This window comes from Macaca fascicularis, chromosome 15 (genome assembly GCF_037993035.2).
Source record: "Macaca fascicularis isolate 582-1 chromosome 15, T2T-MFA8v1.1".
NCBI lineage: Eukaryota > Metazoa > Chordata > Mammalia > Primates > Cercopithecidae > Macaca > Macaca fascicularis.
The window spans coordinates 83,268,594-83,288,495 of NC_088389.1; the positions used below are offsets into that span (position 1 = coordinate 83,268,594).

At 40.6% G+C, this 19,902-nt stretch overlaps 1 protein-coding gene across 6 annotated transcripts in view; it reads right to left on the bottom strand.

The window, feature by feature from the left end:
* CCDC171 (coiled-coil domain containing 171) overlaps positions 1-17,828 on the bottom strand; it is a 383,549-nt gene extending 365,721 nt beyond the window's left edge. For 3 of the 6 annotated variants that reach the window (XM_045373284.3, XM_015437129.4, XM_005581680.5), the window contains exons 1-2: positions 17,409-17,826; positions 10,937-11,092 (exon numbers count right to left, since the gene is read on the bottom strand). In XM_045373284.3, the coding sequence (XP_045229219.2) occupies positions 10,937-10,980 (44 nt within the window). In that variant the 5' untranslated portion in view covers positions 10,981-11,092; positions 17,409-17,826. Of the gene's footprint in view, positions 1-10,936; positions 11,093-17,087 lie in introns of all 6 variants that reach the window. The other 3 variants (XM_074017436.1, XM_005581679.5, XM_045373283.3) reach the window with 2 other exon arrangements.
* Positions 17,829-19,902: the final 2,074 nt, after the last annotated feature.

Here is a 19,902-nt window from a genome sequence, read left to right on the forward strand (position 1 = left end):
TTTCTGATAACTTATTTTTCAAAAAACAAAGAGAACATGACATAGTTCTTGACTTAGAGTTCACAATCTAGTAAAAGATGTCCATTGCGAAAGCTATGTAGAAATACAAAGTATATATAGATAGATAGACATCTAGCAACAAACCACTGTCTAATGGGAAATTACCACATTATTCAAGATTGCTACTTAAACTGTCTGATCATACCACAAGCTGGATCATTTTGAAAGAGACTGGGTTCACCCACTTTTTTTCTTTGTAAATAATACATTTTGTTTACTGCAAATGTAATACATAATACAAAAACAAAAATGTCAGACTAAAGTACACTACTCTCTCCCAAAAATAAAAATGGAACATTAAAATAACCGCAAACAGAATTCAGAGGTATAAACTCACAAGAGAAAGAACACAAAAGATGAGATAATAGCAATAAAATACTGGAAGCTGAAATGCATGTGGACAAGTGGTAATTGATAACCCCCAAAAGCTCAGTAATTGACAACACCTTTGAAAATCGGGGTAAAAGTAGAGCAGAAAACAGGAGAATTAGTTGAAAGTCTGCCAACAAAATAATTACATCCTCAGATCCCCTATCCCCTACACCACACAACTGGGTACCTATCTCTTTCCCAGTCTGGCAGAAAAACACTAGGGGTTTATTCCCTGGAGAGGATAAAACAGAAGGTCTCTGGATCAGAAGACATTAGATACAAATGACGTAAGTTTTTAATACTATATACAATAAGCTTGAGTTAAAAGTTACATAATGAAAGAGCGCTCTAGAGTTTTAATACTACTTGTCTTGCCAGAACAATGGCAGTCAAGCAGTGATTGGAAGTGTCTTCCCTACAGAACCTAAGCAACCAGGTGAAAAATACCTAAAGATACTGATGCCAGTCATTCTCTAGCAAAACAGCTTAACCATATAACCCTACAGAGCACACCACAAACACAAAGCCTCACGCACTGAGCTTCCAGTCATCTTTTTAGGCGAAGCCCCTACTTTTCAACATAAGCAGACAGCCAACAATCACCAAGAGTTTAGGAAGCACCTAACATGATAAACAGAGACCAAAAATATGGTGCATGGAAAGAAGCATGCCTTGAAAGACTATGCAGAAAGATGACAACTTAGAAGAGGAAAAAAAAAAAAAACCTAACATTGTCTCCTAAAAAAAAACAGGAGAGAGTATAACATCCATATATCACATCCATGACTGCAATAAGAAATGAAATATTCAGAGGAAAAAAAGCTCTTAAAAATCAAAAACACGGCCGGGTGCAGTGGCTCAGGCCCGGCCTCCAAGCACCTTGGGAGGCTGTGGTGGGCAGATCACTTGAGGCCAGGAGTTCAAGACCAGCCTGGCCAACATAGTGAAACCCTGTCTCTACTAAAAATACAAAAATTAGCTGGGTGTGGTGGCTCATGCATGTAATCCCAGCTACTTGGAAGGCTAAGGCAGGAGAATCCCTGAACCCAGGAAGCAGAAGTTGCAGTGAGCAGAGATCACACCATTGCACTCCAGCCTGGGCAACAAGAGCGAAACTCCATCTCAAAAAAAAACAAAAAAACAAAGAAAAGAAAAGAAAAAGAAAAAGAAAAGAAATCAAAAACACAAACTAAGAAAATGAAAAGCTAAATAAAAATAAAAGAAAAATCTCCCAGAAAATAAAGCAAAAAGATGGAGATGAAAAAATTGAAAATTTTTTAAATTAGAAGACTATCCAAGAAGTTCAAAATCTAAATAAAGGTGCAGAATGAGAAAATATAAATTTATAACATTAAATAGTCTTATTATTTTGTAAGCATTGTTCTAAGCATTTTACATATATAAACCTATTTATTCTTCACAATAATCTCATGAGATTGGTACTATTATGACCCCTATGACCCAAGTTCACAGGGCTAGTGAGGGGCAGAGCTGAAATTCAACCCTGAAAGCCTGGCTCCATGATATATCCTCTTAACCACTGCACTATAATGTCTCTCTGAAGGGGAGGAAACTATTATAGAAACAAATCCACGGAAATAGGCAGATTCCGAAGGATATAAGTTTCAAACTGAAAGGGCCTACTAAAAGAGCTCAGGTTAAATGCATGGAAATTTCGGAAAACAGGGAACAAAAAAGTAGTTCCTCCAAAGTCCAGAGAGAAATAAATAGGTTTTACACAAAAGACTAAGAAATATGTTTGACTATAAAAATCCCTGAAAGACAGCCAGGGCACGGTGGCTCACGCCTGTAATTCCAGCACTTTCGGAGGCCAAGACGGGCGGATCATGAGGTCAGGAGATTGGAGACCATCCTGGCTAACGCAGTGAAACCCCATCCCTACTAAAAATACAAAAATTAGCTGAGCGTGGTGGTGGGCGCCTGTAGTCCCAGCTACTTGGGAGGCTGAGGCAGGAGAATGGCATGAACCCGCGAGGCAGAGCTTGTAGTAAGCTGAGATAGCACCAATGCACTCCAGCCTGGGAGACAGAGCAAGACTCCGTCACAAAAAAAAAAATTTAAAAATTAAAAATCCCTGAAAGACAACCTAGGCAATACCACCCTGGACATAGGAACACGCAAAGATGTCATGACAAAGATGCCTCAAGCAATCACAACAAAAGCAAAAACTGACAAATGGGATCTAATTAAACTTAAGACCTTCTTCACGGCCAAAAAACTATCAACGGTGTAAACAGACGTCCTAGAGAATGGGAAACAAATATTCGCAAATTATACACCTGACAAAGGTCTAATATCCAGCATCTATAAGCAACTTAAATTTATGAGAAAAAAAAATTCAAAAGTAGGCAAAGGACATAAAAAGATACTTTTCAAGAGAAGACATACATGCAGCCAACAAGCATATGAAACAAAGTTCAGTATCAGTGATCATTAGAGAAATGCAAATCAAAACCACAATGAGATACCATCCCACACTAGTCAGAATGGCTATTATTAAAAAGTCAAAAAATAAGGCCAGGCGCAGTGGCTCATGCCTGTAATCCCACCACTTCGGGAGGCCGAGGCGGATAGATCACCTGAGGTCAGGAGTTTAAGACCAGCCTGGCCAATATGGCAAAACCCTGTCTCTACTAAAAAATACAAAAATTAGCTGGACGTTGTGGCGGGCGCCTATAATCCCAGCTATTCGGGAGGCTGAGGCAAGAAGAACTGCTTGAACCTGGGAGGAGGAGGTTGCAGTGAGCTGAGATCACACCACTACACTCCAGCCTGGGCGAAAGAGCGAGACTCCATCTCAAAAAAAAAAAAAAAAAAAAGTCAAAAAATAATAGATGGGGGCAAGGTTGCAGGAAAAAAGGGAACACTTACATACTAATGATAGAGAATGTAAATTAGTTCAACCATTCTGGAAAGCAACATGGTGATTCCTCAGAGAGCTTAAAACAGAACTACTATTCAACCCAGCAACCCCATTACTAGATATACACCCAGAGGAAAATAAATCATTCTACCATAAAGACACATGCATACAAATGTCCACTGCAGCACTATCCACAATAGCAAAGGCATAGAATCAACCTAACTGCCCATCAGTGACAGACTGGATAAAGAAAATGTGGTACATACACACCATAGGATACTATGCAGTCATAAAAAATAATGAGATCATGTCTTTTGTGGGAACATGAATGGAGCTAGAGGCCATTATCCTTAGCAAACTAACCCAGGAAAGGAAAACCAAATACCACATGTTCTCACTTATAAATGGGAACTAAATGATAACTCATGGACACAAAGAAAAAAATAATGGACTACTTAAGAGTAAAGGGTGTGGGAAGGAAGAGGAGCAGAGGGAAAAAAAAAAAAAGGAAGAGGAGCAGAAAAATAACTACTGGGTACTAGGCTTAGTACCTGGGTGATGGATGGAATAATCTGTACAACAGATCCCCATAGCACGAGTTTGCCTATATAACAAACCTGCACATGTACCCCTGAACCTAAAATAAAAGTTTTTTTTAAAAGTCTGACATCATTTCTCAACAAAAACACTGGAAATTAGGAAATAATGATGCAATGCCTGACAAAATTCCAAGGGAAAAATCATTTCTAACTTAGAATTTTATACCCAACAAATCACCATCCAAAGACAAGACTATAAGAAAGACAATTTCAGATCTGCCAGGTCTCAAAATATTTATCTCCCATGAACTTTCTCAGGAGGCTAATGGAACATTTACTCCACCAAAATGAGAAAGAGAAAGACACGGGATTCTAGAAGTTGGGTACTCAACACAAGAAAACAGCAGAGGGATATCCAGGATAGTGACGGGAGGAAATACTAAGATGACACATGTGCAGCAAAGCACTTAAAGGGAAATCTGTTCTAGCAGGACTGGTCAAAGCCTCCAGGAGTGATTTATTTAAGAAGATGAAAACATGCCAGGTGCAGTGGCTCACACCTGTAATCCCAGCACTTTGGGAGGCCAAAGCAGGAGAATTACTTGAGCCCAGGAGGTTAAGATTGCAGTGAGCCATGATTATGCCACTGCATTACAGCCTGGGTGACAGAACAAAATGCTGTCTTTAAAAAAGGAAGAAGAAGGAGGAGAAGGAAAAGGAGCGGAGAAGAAGAACAAGAAGAAGAAGACAAAAAACATATTGAGAGAGATTTATGTAATTTGTTTGGAGCATGAAGTTGATTGAATTCCTGGTAAGTTCATAGAAACTAAGTAAACAAACCAAATAAGAAAGCAGGTAATTATTAATCCAAGCAAAATAAATTGTAAAAGAAAGTAAAAAATGTCACTGAATACTACTACATGGGCTCAACTTAAAGTTTTCATAACTACAATAATGTAAACATTGAATAACTAATCTAAGATTATAATATCACTAAATGAAGAGAACAGAAAGGGAAGCAGGCAGGAATGAGAACTAAATTATGATCCTCTGTACCAGGACGTCAGTAGATAACACTTAAAACTAAAAAAATCAATTAACAACATGAAAAAAAATTTTTAAGAGATGAAAAATACCACCTCAGAAAGTTGAAAAAATGATTGTTTTTAGGAATCTAGAAAGTGGATTTGCCTCAAAGAAATTAGTACTGCCGTTTTCTGTAATGACACTAAATAAACTTTATAGCACAATGGATTATTTAAATAATGTGCATACATAACTTTAATTTTTAAAATAAGACTAAAATAAAACTGAGATAATCAATGAAACCAAAATTTGGTTCTTTGAAAAGAGCAATAAAGTTAATAAACCTTTGGATAGATTAACAAAGAAAAAAAAGAAAAAACTCACATTATGAAAATAATGAAGAAGGAAACATCATTACCATCTAGAAGGATTATAAGGGAATACTCTGTATAACAGTATACCAACAAATTAAACAATTCAGATCAAATGGATGAATTCCTAGAAAAACACAAATTACTGAAACTAACTCAAAGGAAATAAAAAATCTGGATAGATCTTTAACAGATAAGGATATTGTATTATCTAACCACAGAGAAAGCCCAAGCACAGATAGCTTCACTGGCAAATTCTACCAAACATGTAAAGAAAAAATAATACCAATCTTTACATAACAGGAGAAAACACTTCCCAACCCATTCTATGAACCTGGCATTACTCGAATACCAAAACCAGACTAAGTTATCACAAGAGGGGAAAACAGATTAATATCCCTCATGAATACAGATGGAAAAATCCTCAACAAAACATTAGCAAACCAAGTAGCTGGGCATGATGGCATCTGCCTGTAATCCCAGCTACTTGGGAGGCTGAGGTGGGGGGATCACTTGAGCACAGGAGTTCAAGGCTGCAGTGAGCTATGATCACCACTGTACACTGGCCTGGGTGACAGAGTAAAACTTCATCTCAAAAAAAAAAAAATCGGGCAAACCAAATCCAGCAACATCTTAAAAAGATTATACAACATGACTAAGCAGGATGTATCTCAAAAATATAAAATTGGTATAACATCTGAAAATTAATTGATGTCATACACAATTTTAACAAAATAAAGAGGCTAGGTATGATGGCTCATGTCTGTAATCCCAGCACTTTGGGAGGTCAAGGCAGGAGGATAGCTTGAGGCCAGGAGTTCAAGGCTAAGTGCCTATAGTTCCAGCTACTCAGAAGGCTGAGGCCAACCACTTAAGCCCAGGAGTTTGAGGTTGCAGTGAGGTATGACCAGACCACTGTAATCAAGTCTGGGTGACAGAGCAAGACCCTGTCTCTAAAATTAGTTAATTAATTAATTAATTAGAAAACAAAAACTACACGATCATCTCAATGGATGCAGAAAAAGCATTTGACAAAATCTGACACCTATTCATGATAAAAACTATTAACAAACTAAAAGAAATTTTCCACACTTGAAAAAGGACATCTACAAATAGCCTACAGCTGGCATCATACTTAACAGTGAAACACTAAACGCTTCCTGTAAGATCTGAAATAAGAAAAAGAAATCTGCTATTAAAACTTCTAGTCAAGATGTACTAGAGATGTAGATGGTGCAATCATGCAACACAAAAGAAATAAAAGGCATGCATACTGGAAAAGAAGAAGTAAAACTGTCTTTAATTACAAAGGACATGATTCTGAAAGAAAATCCTAGAAATCCACTAAGAAAAAACAGACTAAGGCCGGGCGCGGTGGCTCAAGCCTGTAATCCCAGCACTTTAGGAGGCCGAGATGGGCGGATCACGAGGTCAGGAGATCGAGACCATCCTGGCTAACATGGTGAAACCCCGTCTCTACTAAAAATACAAAAATCTAGCCGGGCGAGGTGGCGGGCGCCTGTAGTCCCAGCTACGCGGGAGGCTGAGGCAGTAGAATGGCGTAAACCCGGGAGGTGGAGTTTGCAGTGAGCTGAGATCCGGCCACTGTACTCCAGCCTGGGCGACAGAGCGAGACTTCGTCTCAAAAAAAAAAAAAAAAAAAAAAAAAAAAAGAAAAAACAGACTAGAACTAAAATCAATTTCAGCATGGTCACAGAATACAAGATCAATACACAAAAATAAATTATACTTCTATATACTAGCAATGAACAATCAAGAAAACAATCCCATTTATAACAGCATCAAAAAGAATAAAATAAATTTAACAAAAGAAATGCAAGGCCAGGGATGGTGGCTCATGCCTGATCCCAGCACTTTGGGAAGCCAAGGTAGGAGGATCATTTGAGGCCAGGAGTTCAAGACCAGCCTGAGAAACATAGCAAGATCTTGTCTCGACAAAAATTAAAAAAATTGGCCAGGCATGGTGGCACATGCCTGTAGTCCTGGCTACTCAGGAGGCTGAGGCAGGAGGATCACTTGAACTCAGGAGTTTGAGGCCACAGTGAGCCAGTATCATGCCACTGCACTCTAGCCTGGGCAACAGAGCAAGATCTTGTCTCAAAAAAAAAAAAAAGTGAAAGATTTTTACACTGAAAAATACAAAATGTTGTTGAAAGAAATTGAAAAGCTAAACAAATGGAAAGACACTCCATATTCACATTCATGTAAGGAAAACTCAACATTATTAAAATGGCAATTCTCCCCAAATTACTCTACATAGTCAATATAATCCCTATTAAAACCCCAACAGACATTTTTGCAGAAACTGAAAAGCTAATCCTAAAATTTGGAAAGACAAAGAATTCAAAATAGCCAAAACAATCTTGAAGAAGAACAAATGGGAAAACGTTTGCTTCCTAATTTCAAAACTTACTATAAAGCTACAGTAATCAAGACAATGTGGTTTTGGATTAACAACAGACATGTACACCTGTAATCCCAGCACTGTGGAAGGCGAAGGCCGGTGGATCATGAGGTCAGGAGTTCAAGACCAGCCTGCCCAAGATGGTGAAACCCCATCTCTACTAAAAATACAAAAATTAGCTGGGCGCAGTGGCAGGCACCTGTAGTCCCAGCTACACGGGAGACTGAGGCAGGAGAACCACTTGAACCCGGAGGGCAGAGGTTGCAGTGAGATCACGCCACTGCACTCCAGCCTTTACACAAAGTGAGACTCCACCTCAAAAAAAAAAAAAAAAAAAAAGAACAGACATGTAGATCAATATATCAGAGTTAAGACTTAGAAATAAACCTATACTTACACATGGTTAAGTAATTTTCAACAGAAGTACCAAGGCAATTCAATAGGGAAAGGTGAGTCTTATCAACAACGCTGCTGCTGGAACAACTGTCTATCCACATGCGAAGAGACAAATTTAGACCCTGACCTCATACCATACACAAAAAGTAACTTAAAATAGAGCACTAAATATAAGAGCTAAAATTATAAAACTTCTAGAAGAAAACATAGAAGAAAAATCTTCATGACCTTAAGTTAGTCAGAGATTTCTTATATACAAAACCAAAAGCACAACTCCTACAGGAAAAGAACTGATAAACTGAACTTCATCAAAGTTAAAAACTTTGTGCATTTCCATAGACGTTATTAAGAAAATGAAAAGTCAAGCCACTAAACAGGAGAAAAATGTTTGCATATCATATATCTTTTTTGTTGTTGTTGTTGAGACAAAGTCTCGCTCTGTCACCCTGGCTCAAGTACAGTGGCAGGATCTCAGCTCACTGCAATCTCCACCTCCCAGGTTCAAATGATTCTCATGCCTCAGCCTCTGGAGTAGCTGGGACCACACAGGCACACCACCATGCCCAGCTAATTTTCATATTTTTTTGTAGAGATGGGGTTTCGCCATGTTGGCCAGGCTGGTCTCAAACTCCTGGGCTCAAGCAATCCACCCACCTCAGCCTCCCAAAGTGCCAGGATTACAGGCATGAGTTACTGCACCAGGCCAGCAAATAAGATATCTGATAAAGGACTTGCATTCCAAATATACAAAAACTCTTAAAGCTCAATAACATGAAAATAAATAACACAATTTAAAAATAAACAAAAGATCTGAAGAGACATTTCACCAATGAAGATATATGAATGACCAAAAATCACATGCAAAGATGTTCAACATCATTAATCATCAGGAAAATTCAAATTATAACCTCAATAACATACAACTTCACACTCACCAAAATGGCTAAATTGAAAAAGTCAGATAAAAACCAGTATTGGTCAGGATATGGAGAAACTGAAACCCTCAACTATTGCTAGTGATAATACAAAATGATCCAGGCCACTTGAGAACACAATTTGGCAGTTTCTTGAAAATTTTAACATAAATTTACTATATAATACAGCATTGCTGCTCCTAAGAATCTACGCAAGGGAAACAAAAACATATGTCAACACAAAGACATATGCAAATGTGCACAGCAGCATTATTCATAGTACCCAAAAAGTGGAAACAACTCAAATGTCTGTCAACTGGTATATGGGCATCATGTGGCATATCCACACAATGGAATACTATCAGCAACAAAAAGAAACGAAGTGCTGCTACATGCTACAACTTGACAAACCTCAGGAATATGCCCTGTAAAAGAAGCCACAAAAGACCATATATTATGTGATTCCAATTATATGAACTGTTCAGAAAAGGCAAATCTACAGAAACAAAGTAGATTAGTAGATTTTAAATAACTGTATCCAAATTCTAGAATTATAAAAAGTAATTTAGCCATTAAAAATTATGACAAGCTGGGGCAATGGTGCATGCCTACAGTTCCAGTTACTTGGGAGGCTGATGCAAGAGGACTGCCTGAGGCCAGGAGTTTTCAGACAGCCTGAGCAACATAACAAGACCCCACTTCATAAAAATTTTAAAATTATGATATATTGATGTGGCAAGAAGTTTCCCCAAAATTGAAAAAGCAGGATACTAAATAAGGTGAAATATTCTAATTTTTAAATACATATTTAAAATTAGCCAGGCGTGGTGGCAGGCACCTGTAATCCCAGCTACTTAAGAGGCTGAGGCAGGAGAACCACTTGAACTTGGGAGGCGGAGGTTGCAGTGAACCAAGATCACGCCACTGCACTCCAACTTGGGCGATAGAGCAAGACTCTGTCTCAAAAAAAAAAAAAAAAATTAGGGGGTGAGTAGCTTCAAAAGCTAAGTGGAAAACATTTGTGTAGCAAATTTATGGGTAAATTACGTGTTAGTCTTGGTACTTGTCCCACCCACATGTCCTTGCTGAAAAGGCAGTCTAGATCAGTCCTTCTCAAACTAAATATGAGGAGGGACTATCTTCACCCCACCCCATGATGATTTTGTAAAATATATTTAATGCATTATTTTTAAAGAAATTTTAAAAACAGAATACAACCCCAAATGTTTTATTCTTAGATTCAGCAAACAGAATATTACTCTGTTACATGACTATAAAAGTTTCTAAACATTTACTTTTAATTTCAGTACTTATTTCTTTGTAAAGCACACTTAGGAGAGAGTGGCACTACCCTACTTGGTCCAGTTTTATATTATAGACTCCACCCACCAAAGGTGAATGAACTAAAGGTAGGCGCCACACCCAAAGGCAGAAATCAATGGTACAAAAAAGATGAGCAACAGCAATTAGGTGTTACTTCTTGGAGGGTAAACTGAGAGATACCAAGTAAGGAAGTGAAACAGCCACGGGAGCTAAGACTAAATGAATGCTTAAACAGTAGCCATGAATTAGAGCTGGGCCAATGAAGAAAGAGGAATTAAAGCCACAGAGGTTAAAGAAAACAAAACAGAATTGTAAATAAGAAAAAATACAACGGAAAGATTTAGAGTAGTGGAAAAGAACAAGCAAGTCTCTAGTAACAGGAGGAAGTTCAGACACACGGACTTTTGTGGTCCAAATTAATAAAGGAGCACAAAATCCCCATAAAGTCTCTAGATTCAGTTCCCATTCTTATGAGGCTTCATTCATGCTCCTTCAGTCCCACAGAATTTCTACTCCCCTTACCATCCCATGAGAATTCTTACAATTAGCTCTACCAACCACTGACTCCTCCCTGATCCTTGCAACTAAAAACGTTCTTCAACTAAAAGGAGAGACTAGAGGCTTACCTTTGGGTATCACCAGTGCCATTACTTAAAGTATTCAAATTCATGATGTTTTCCAACTCTTTCAAAATATCCTGCTGTTTCTTAATGACATATTTCTTTCTTGGTGATTAAAATTGTCCAAGTTGTCTGTGGCTTACAGGTTAGATGATCTAAGGTCTGTTAAAATAGTAAATGATACAATAGCAGTTTGAGTCCTGATAGTATTGGAGATTTTTCTTGTTTTTTGGCTTATTTGTATTTTTTAAATTATTGTATAACACACATGAATACTGGTATTCCAAAAAGCTATAATGTTTTACTATATTTCTTTCAAAAAGGATTGGAAGCCGGAATCATGGTATGCCCCTGTGGTCCTAGCTACTTGGGAGGCTGAGGCAAGAGGATTACCTGAGCCCAGGGTTCGAGGCCAGCCTGGGCAACATAGTGAAACCATCTCTAAAAAATATTTTTGTCTAATAACAATTTTAAAATACAAAGGATTGAAAACAACAATGACAAAATGTTAAAAAGGTGTTCCTTATTAAAAGAAAGAAGTAATGATGAAACTATTAGATTATTTTCTCAAATGAAAAACAAATTATCTAAATAGTAAAAACTTATTCTTGAAAACATAAAAAGAATATGCAGTGCCCTATCTCTAGGGCATAAAATTCAGTTTGAAAGAAAATGAAGTCCAGGGACATTTTTGGGTCCCCAAAGCCTTTTTCATAAATGAGACATCAAAGATGCCAAGGTACTCCCAACCAAAAGATCACATGATAACTTTCAAAGTCCTTCTCCCAAGCCATCAAAGAGGAAGAAGGGAAGTGAAGAGTATCTGTCACTTACTCTGGCCTACCTTTTGGAACCTTCTTCTACAGGAGATATTTGAAATTATACAGAGCCAAAGTAAGTTACTTTACCACAGTGTTAGGAGTCTCTGGGTAAACATTTTAAACAGAGAAATAACAATAATTAAGCCCAAATACACACAAATACAAATATGCCAAAAGGGTCTCCCGGTGTCCCTAGTGGAAGTTTGGAATCCTAAGAAAGACCGTAAGCTTTGGACTCAGAAAGATCTTAATTAAGACTCTAATAAATATCTTACAAGTATGTGGCCTTTGGGCAAGTTACTTAAAACTCTTTGGGCCTGTTTCCTCAACCATATAAAGGGAATAACTGTATCAATCTCATATATTTAAAATCCAGTAATATATTCAGCACATATTCAGTGCCCAGCCACCACCCATTTATATTACTAAACACAGAACTCTCTGAAAAAATACAATGATCCTTGATAAAGGAAGGGAGTGAGTGATACTTGGGGTGATTCAGTCTAGGGGAAAGCTGTAATAAATAATTGATAAGTGAAATTGTAGGTATATGGAGATATCTAGACCTCAAGGAGATCAACGAAAAAAAAGGAACTATAAAACAAATAAGCAGACTGAGATGGAGACTGTATCTCAGTGCTGAGAACTGACTAACAGCTCCTACATATAGATCCAAAAGATCTTTACAACAGTGATTCACGTGGCTGATTCAACAGTCTGACCTAGGACAGAGGCTGGAATTTTGGCCAAGATGATGTGGGAATGGGGAGATCCCATCTCTCTAGGGACCTGAAAGACTAGGTGGGAAATAGTGGTAGACAAATGAATTCACCATCATTCATCTACTGAGCACCTACTACAGCGTCAAGCACTGTACTTGGTATTTTATATATAGAATTGTGATCCTTACAACACTGCAATGTAAGGATTATCCCATTTTTCTACCAAGAAAACCAAGACTGAGATTAAAAGTAATTTGAGCCAGGTGTGGTGGCTCACGCCTGTAATCCCAGCACTTTGGGAGGCTGAGGCGGGCAGATCACCTGAGGCTGGGAGTTCTAAACCAGCCTGACCAACATGGAGAAAACCCGTCTCTACTAAAAATACAAAATCAGCCGGGCATGGTGGCACATGCCTGTAATTCCAGCTACTCAGGAGGCTGAGGCGGGAGAATCACTTGAACCTGGGAGGCGGAGGTTGCAGTCAGCCAAGATCGCACCATTGCACTCCAGCCTGGGCAACAAGAGTGAAACTCCGTCTCAAAAACAAACAAACAAACAAAAAAGTAGTAACTTGAAAAAGTCACAGACTTACAGAACCAAGATTCCAACTCATAACTCTCTGACACTGAAGTCTAAGTTCTTTCTACAAGGCCACTGATAACACATAAAGCTGAATTGTAAGTTACCTTACCTGAGGGTTATTATCCTCCCTTTTTAAGAAAACTCATCTGATTCAGAGAGGCTCAACTGTCTTGCCCAAAGCCATTCAGCTATTAAGTGGGGGGCACCAAGGAATCTCTATCAAGCTCTTCAAATACTGTCCCAAAATCTTGTCACCTTATCACCATGCTCCTAAAGGTCAGACCCCAGGGAAACTTCCTTCGGAATGAAAGTAAGAGTTAGAACCTAGAAGGAATGGACCCTTCTGTATTTAAGAGTAATGTCCAAAGCACAAAAGCACGTACATGAAATATTCCTGTTTTGTTGAAAAGTTTAAATACACACACACACAGGTGGCACAACAGGCATAAACAGACCTCTATTTATCTCTTAGGAAATAATTTCAGATAGTTAGGGCCCTAATCATGTTTTTGTATATTGGGCAGAGAAGTGTGGGAAGAAGAAGTTATCAAACTTTTAATAAAGTTGTTTCAATAAAGTTAATCATCATACTTCAGTGCATTATTTTGGCATCTAACATCTTCATATCTGAATGGTCCTCTAGAGAGATAGCATCTTCCATAGCTCAGGAGCAAGTTTCATCTACTTCTAGCTCATTGATATATAACCAGTAGAATACAGCAAAGATGAAGGGATGCCATTCCTATGATTACATTATATAAGACTTTTATCTTAGCAGACTGAATGACAATCTCCTGCTGGCCTTAAAGAAGCAAAGTGTCAGGCCGGGCACAGTGGCTCACGCCTGTAATCCCAGCACTTAGGGAGGCCAAGGTGGGTGGATCACGAGGTCAGGAGTTCAAGACTAGCCTGGCTCAGATGGTGAAACCCCGTCTCTACTAAAAATAAAGAAAATTAGCCAGGCGTGGTGGCGAGCACCTGTAATCCCAACTACTCGGGAGGCTGAGGTAGGAGAATCGCTTGAACCCAGGAGGCAGAGATTGCAATGAGCCGAGATTGCACCACTGCACTCCAGCCTGGGCTACAGAGTGAGACCCCATCTCAAAAAAAAAAAAAAAAAGCAAAGTGTCATGCTGTGAACTGCCTATGGAAGAGGCCACATGGCAAACAATTGCAGGCAGCATCTTGAACCTAAGGTGAAAAAAAGTTGAGTAACAGACAGGTAAGACAGGAAAATGGGTTTCCACACCAGCTCTGCCTGTGTGTCTTTTATTAAGTCTTATTTTTTTTTTTTAATTTACTTCATCTTCCTTGCTGACATCAGCTCCTGATAACATAGAGAAAGAGGATTTACCTCTCTCTGTGTTCTAGGAAGACTAAATCAATGAAGGACCAAAGTTGATATGGTCAGTGGCTCAATTTGAACTATGATAGGATTCCCATGCAACTGAGCACGGCAGAGAAGGTGCAGTAAAACCTCCTTCCTCTTCTTCCACCAGGTGAAAAGGCAAGGAATGATGAGGACAGTCAAGTAGGGAGTTACAGTACAGTAATGAAAATGTCAATGGAATATGAAGCTAAGTTAAAGAACTGCAGTGCCCTTAAAGAGTATTTATTTTTGGCTTTACTTTAAACTTCCACAAAGTTAAAATACACAATTTGGCCAAACTATGTGAGTAATTAAAAATTCCTTATGACATGCAATCAAAATCAGCCTTTCTCTTCTTCAATATTTAACTATAAATATTACTTTCCATTTGAAAATATTCAATTGATCATTATTTGTGAACAAACTGTATGACACAAAGTCATTCCCTGCTGTCATCATTCCAACTGTCACAAAAGTCCCTTCTCCAGGCATTATACTAAAAACTTTCTACATATGATTTCATTTCACTTTACACCGACCCCAAGGGGAAGATAATGCTAATATCCATACTTTATACATGAGGAAACCAGGGCTTACAGATATTCAATCACTTGCCCAAAGTCACATCTCTCACATCTCTAGTGAGAGGGTCAGGATTTACACCCAAGTTAACTGACTACAGAGCTCTGCTGTGTGCCTTGCTATTGGCCCTCAAGACACACTTCATCCCATCCAGGGAAGCATGTAAGACCTCACTTGTCAGGGAAGTATTTCTGCTCTTTGCTAGAGATTTCTTAAAAATATCATTTTTCCCCATATCCAAACTGACAAGCCATGGTCTTCTGAAGAAAAGATTACTCAGACCTTCAGTCGATTCTCAATCCAAATAGCACCTTCACAGGTCTGGACCAAAACCAGGCCATCCTGTAGCAGTGATAGATAAAGAAAGGCAAGGTTCAAATTAGCTTTTTATGTTAATGTATTAATAGATCAATCTTTTTTTGATAGTGGAATTGAACTAATCTCACCATTCCTACTAAAATAGATGATGGGATATTATGTATATCATTCATCAATGAGAAGCATTTTTTAAAATAGATTAAAGGGTAATTGAGGTCAAGGGATCAGTGATCCGGACATCCTGAGAGGAGGTGCCCGCCAGAAAGGCGAATCTACTTGAGATTTCGGAGCCACTACTGGTAAAAAAATTTTTCTACCTCACATCTGAGTCCTTCAGTTGGTCATCCCAAATGTACTCAGCTTTTAGTGTGTCTGCTCAGATCAGAGGAAAAATGACGGATGGGTGGATGAAAAGATGGAAACTCCTATTATTGAGCCACTTACTATATGCCAGATACTGAGATCAGCATTCCTTATTTCATTTAATCCCTTCACCTCTGTAAGATTATGCACATTTCACAGATAAGAAAACTGAGGCTTGGAGATGTTGAGTAATTCGTGTAAAAACATTCAGCAGGAGGCCGGGCGCGGTGGCTCACGCCTGTAATCCCAGCACTTCGGGAGGCCGAGACGGGCGGATCACGAGGTCAGGAGATCAAGACCCTCCTGGCTAACACGGTGAAACCCCGCCTCTACTAAAAATACAAAAAATTAGCCTGGCATGGTGGCGGGCGCCTGTAGTCCCAGTTACTCGGGAGGCTGAGGCAGGAGCATGGCGTGAACCTGGGAGGCGGGGCTCGCAGTGAGCCCCGATCCCGCCACTGCACTCCAGCCTGGAGGACAGAGCGAGACTCCATCTCAAAAAAAAAAAAAAAAAAAAAAACAGCCAGAGAATGAGAATTCAAATCCACATCTGGCTAAGTCCATCCTCTTTCACTATGCAATGCTGTCTTCATTAGTAACCACACCTGTGTTGGAAGTGTTTTTCAGTATAGTTACATAATGAACCTTTAAAGGGAAAGTTTGGTTCTTAACATCAAAACAAGACCAAGACCAAGGGACTGAGACAACCAAAACGTTTTAGAATCAAATGAGACTTTAGAGACTAAATCCATCCTCCTTATCTGACAGATAAGGAATCTAACACCTAGGAAGGTTAGGTGATTTGCCTGCGGGGACGCAGCTCGTAAGTGGCTGAGCCAAGACTAATACAGAACGCTACAAACTAAGACTATGCCCTTCATCTTTCCTCTTAGCAGCTTGCACAGCCTTTGTTTCCTCTGCATTTTATGAAAAACCATGTTCATCTTCTGCTCTACCATTGTTTTGTTGAGAGTAGGCACTAGCTGTTAAACAAAACAAGTGACAAAAGCGTATGTTCTTTTCTCCAATATTATGAAAACCATAAAACATCGGTATGTCATGTATTCAAAAGAGCTGGACACCAACTCTTTCTAATAAAGACCTATTTATCTTATTTACATAAAATGTATACATGAAATACGTATTTTCCTAGGATCAATATCATAATGGAATAAAAAAATTCAAAAAGCTCCATTTCTGCAGAAAATTTACAGCTTCGGGAAAACGCACAGCTGACTCAGATTCTAAGTCTAAGTCTCTCAGACTCTGAGACTTGGAGGATAGGCAGAAGCTGCAGGTGACAGTCTAGCACAACTCATTCTCGTTTATCAAACATTTGTAGAGTGTCTAGTGTGTGGCCGGCATTTAAAAAGGGGAGAGGGGGCAGAAAGACGTGGTACCTATTCTCGAGGGGATTACTGATTCTAGAGAAGGAAAGCGCTCCGCAGCAGTAAACCTAAGCAGCTCCAAGTCTCGGTCCTCTGCCTCCCCTCTGGTCCCTATCCGGCGCTCTGGTACAGCGGCAGCGATCTCCGGCTAGGATGCTCCACGCAGATCTTCCTCCAGGTGGGCGGGGAGACCCAGCCCAAGGAGCTGGAGGCGTGCCCCAAGGCGACGCCAAAAGTCCCAGGGCCGCCCCAAACTCACTCAGGGGCCCCTACAACCCTCTCAACACCTCCCTCCCAGGTCGTCCGCCTCGAACCCCCACACCGTGCGGTTACCTCAGGGGTCTCGCGTGATCCATGCTGCACACCCAAGACCCCAAGAGCCGCTCGAAGTCTCAGGGATAGAAGGAGGCTCAGGCAGCCCACGGGGATAAGAGCAAAAACTGTAGGAACACGACGGACTCTAGGACCCGGGAGGAGGGGGACAAAGAGCAAAGGGGTACAAGAAGGGACGAGCCCCCGGGAGGTGAAGTTTACAACTGCCACTTCCGGAGCTGAAAACACTCGGCTTCTCTCGCAGACCTTCCCAGACTTTCACAGGTCAACCCAACTCAAGCCCGGCCCCACTTCTTCCTCCCGCCTCCCGCAGCCCTCAGCCTGCAGCTCCGGGATACGTACTCCGAGAACGCTGGCTCGGATTGGAAGAGCCCGCCCGCCAAGCAGCGCGCCTTCGCTGAGGGACGAACGGGCGCATGCGCCGTTGCTGGGGAGCGGCGGGCTCGAGACCGCACGCGCTCCCGCTCCAGGAGCTCCGCGCTCCCGCTCCAGGACCTCCGTGTCCCCGCGCGAGGGTGCGCACTGCCCACGCGCTGCTGTGGCTGTTCAGCGTGAGGTGCACGCTTTCCTGTCTCAGTCGCCAGAGCCGAGTGGAAATGCAGATTTCCGGCTTCTAACCCCTTTTCCCTGCCTGCTGAATAAAAACCTAAGAGATCGGATCCCAGATCCTGCTTTTTGAAACTGGTTCTTCTGCCCATCTTTAGAGCCACAGCAACGGTGGGCTGGTCTCGAGGCCTGAGCAGAAATTCTCTGGGCTCGGGTTCTGCCCAGCTGCCTGGTTTACCTCTGTCTGGACAGCTGTCTGCCTGCACAGGGCTTCGTGTCCCCTCCTCCCGTCCCCATTGTATCCCAGCTTGGGGTGGTGTGCAGGGTCGGAAGAATGCATTGATGCTGTTGCAGCGCGTTTCATTATCAACATTACATAACCAGGCACATCGTGGAAAACGCCTCGGAGCCTTAGCATGTGTGTTCCCTATCTCTTTCCTCGCTTCTCTCGCTTTCTCTCTCACACACACACACACGTACGTACGCACGCACCGTCCTCTTAATAATTTATACTTGGGTTTCTCCCGGTGGCTGCTTCATAATCTGCTGCCGCCTAAGGGAGACTGGAAAACCAAATCCTCTTTTGTTCCTTAACTTTTGAAAGCCTATTCCCCCAGAGAACAATGCAAATTGGCGGGATTTGATTAAAGATTTTATCTTCACTACCACCACCTCCTCTGCACAAAAATGTGTTTAATGCAAAACGAGCCTTGTATACTAAACTGGTTCCTTGTTTATTGTAATCAACCTGAAACCAGGTGTGGGGGCCATCGTTTCTCCTCTCTCCCTTGGGAGAGCCAACGGTCATAAGTGCAAACACAAATTGAGATTAAAACCTCCTTGATTCTTGTAACACTGAAACCTTAATTGGTTTGATTTTAGTCATTTAGATCTAAACCGGAGGCCTGTCCCTGATTCTTTTTACTAGAGTCATAAAGAGGATAATTGCTCCAAAGGAAATAAAGGGAAAAAAATAGCCCGCTGTAACGTTTAGAAATGAAATGGAAAATTACAACAGACTAATGAGATTAGAACTTTTATGTTACAAGCTTTAAATAATATTTTTAAATTTTCTTTTTTTTCTTTCTCTTTTTTTTTTTTTTTTTTTTGGAAACAGGGTTGTGCTCTATTGCCCAGGCTGGAGTACAGGGGCACAATCACGCCTCACTGCAGCCTCGACCTCCAAGGCTCAAGCCGTCCTCCTGCCTCAGCCTCCTGAGTAGCTGGAGCTGCTTAAAATTTTATTTGTGTTGGCCGGGCGCGGTGGCTCACGCCTGTAATCCCAGCACTTTGGGAGGCCGAGGTGGGCGGATCACGAGGTCAGGAGACTGAGACCATCCTGGCTAACATGGTGAAACCCCATCTCTAGTAAAAATACAAAAAATTAGACGGGCGTGGTGGCGGGCGCCTGGAGTCCCAGCTACTCGGGAGGCTGAGGCAGGGGAATGGCATGAACCCTGGAGGCGGAGCTTGCAGTGAGCCGAGATCGCGCCACTGCACTCCAGCCTGGGTGACTGGACCAGACTCCATCTCAAAAAAAAAAAAAAAAAAAAAAATTATTTGTGTTTTAACAAAATCACGAAAATGAATATTATATGGCAAGAATAAATGCTGTGTACTATATTGTATGTTTTTGAAATGAAAAATGGATGTGATGTGAAGACATGCATTTTCATTTATTTGCTCACTCAGCATTTATAGAATACAGACTGTGTACCCAACATGGAGCTAGGTGATAGAAATACAGGGGAATGTTGATGTCAACCCTGAGCACCCAAAAATTACTCATAGAAAAGAACTTTGAGTTTAGTTTGAGAAGACAGTTAAAGATTTAAGAAGCTAACAGGGAACTGGAAGGAAGACCCAGAAGCTGCAAACACGAGCACAAGAACCAGCACGAGACATTTGAAAAGCTGGAAAAAGCTGCGTGTGCAAAGGAGGTGTGAGC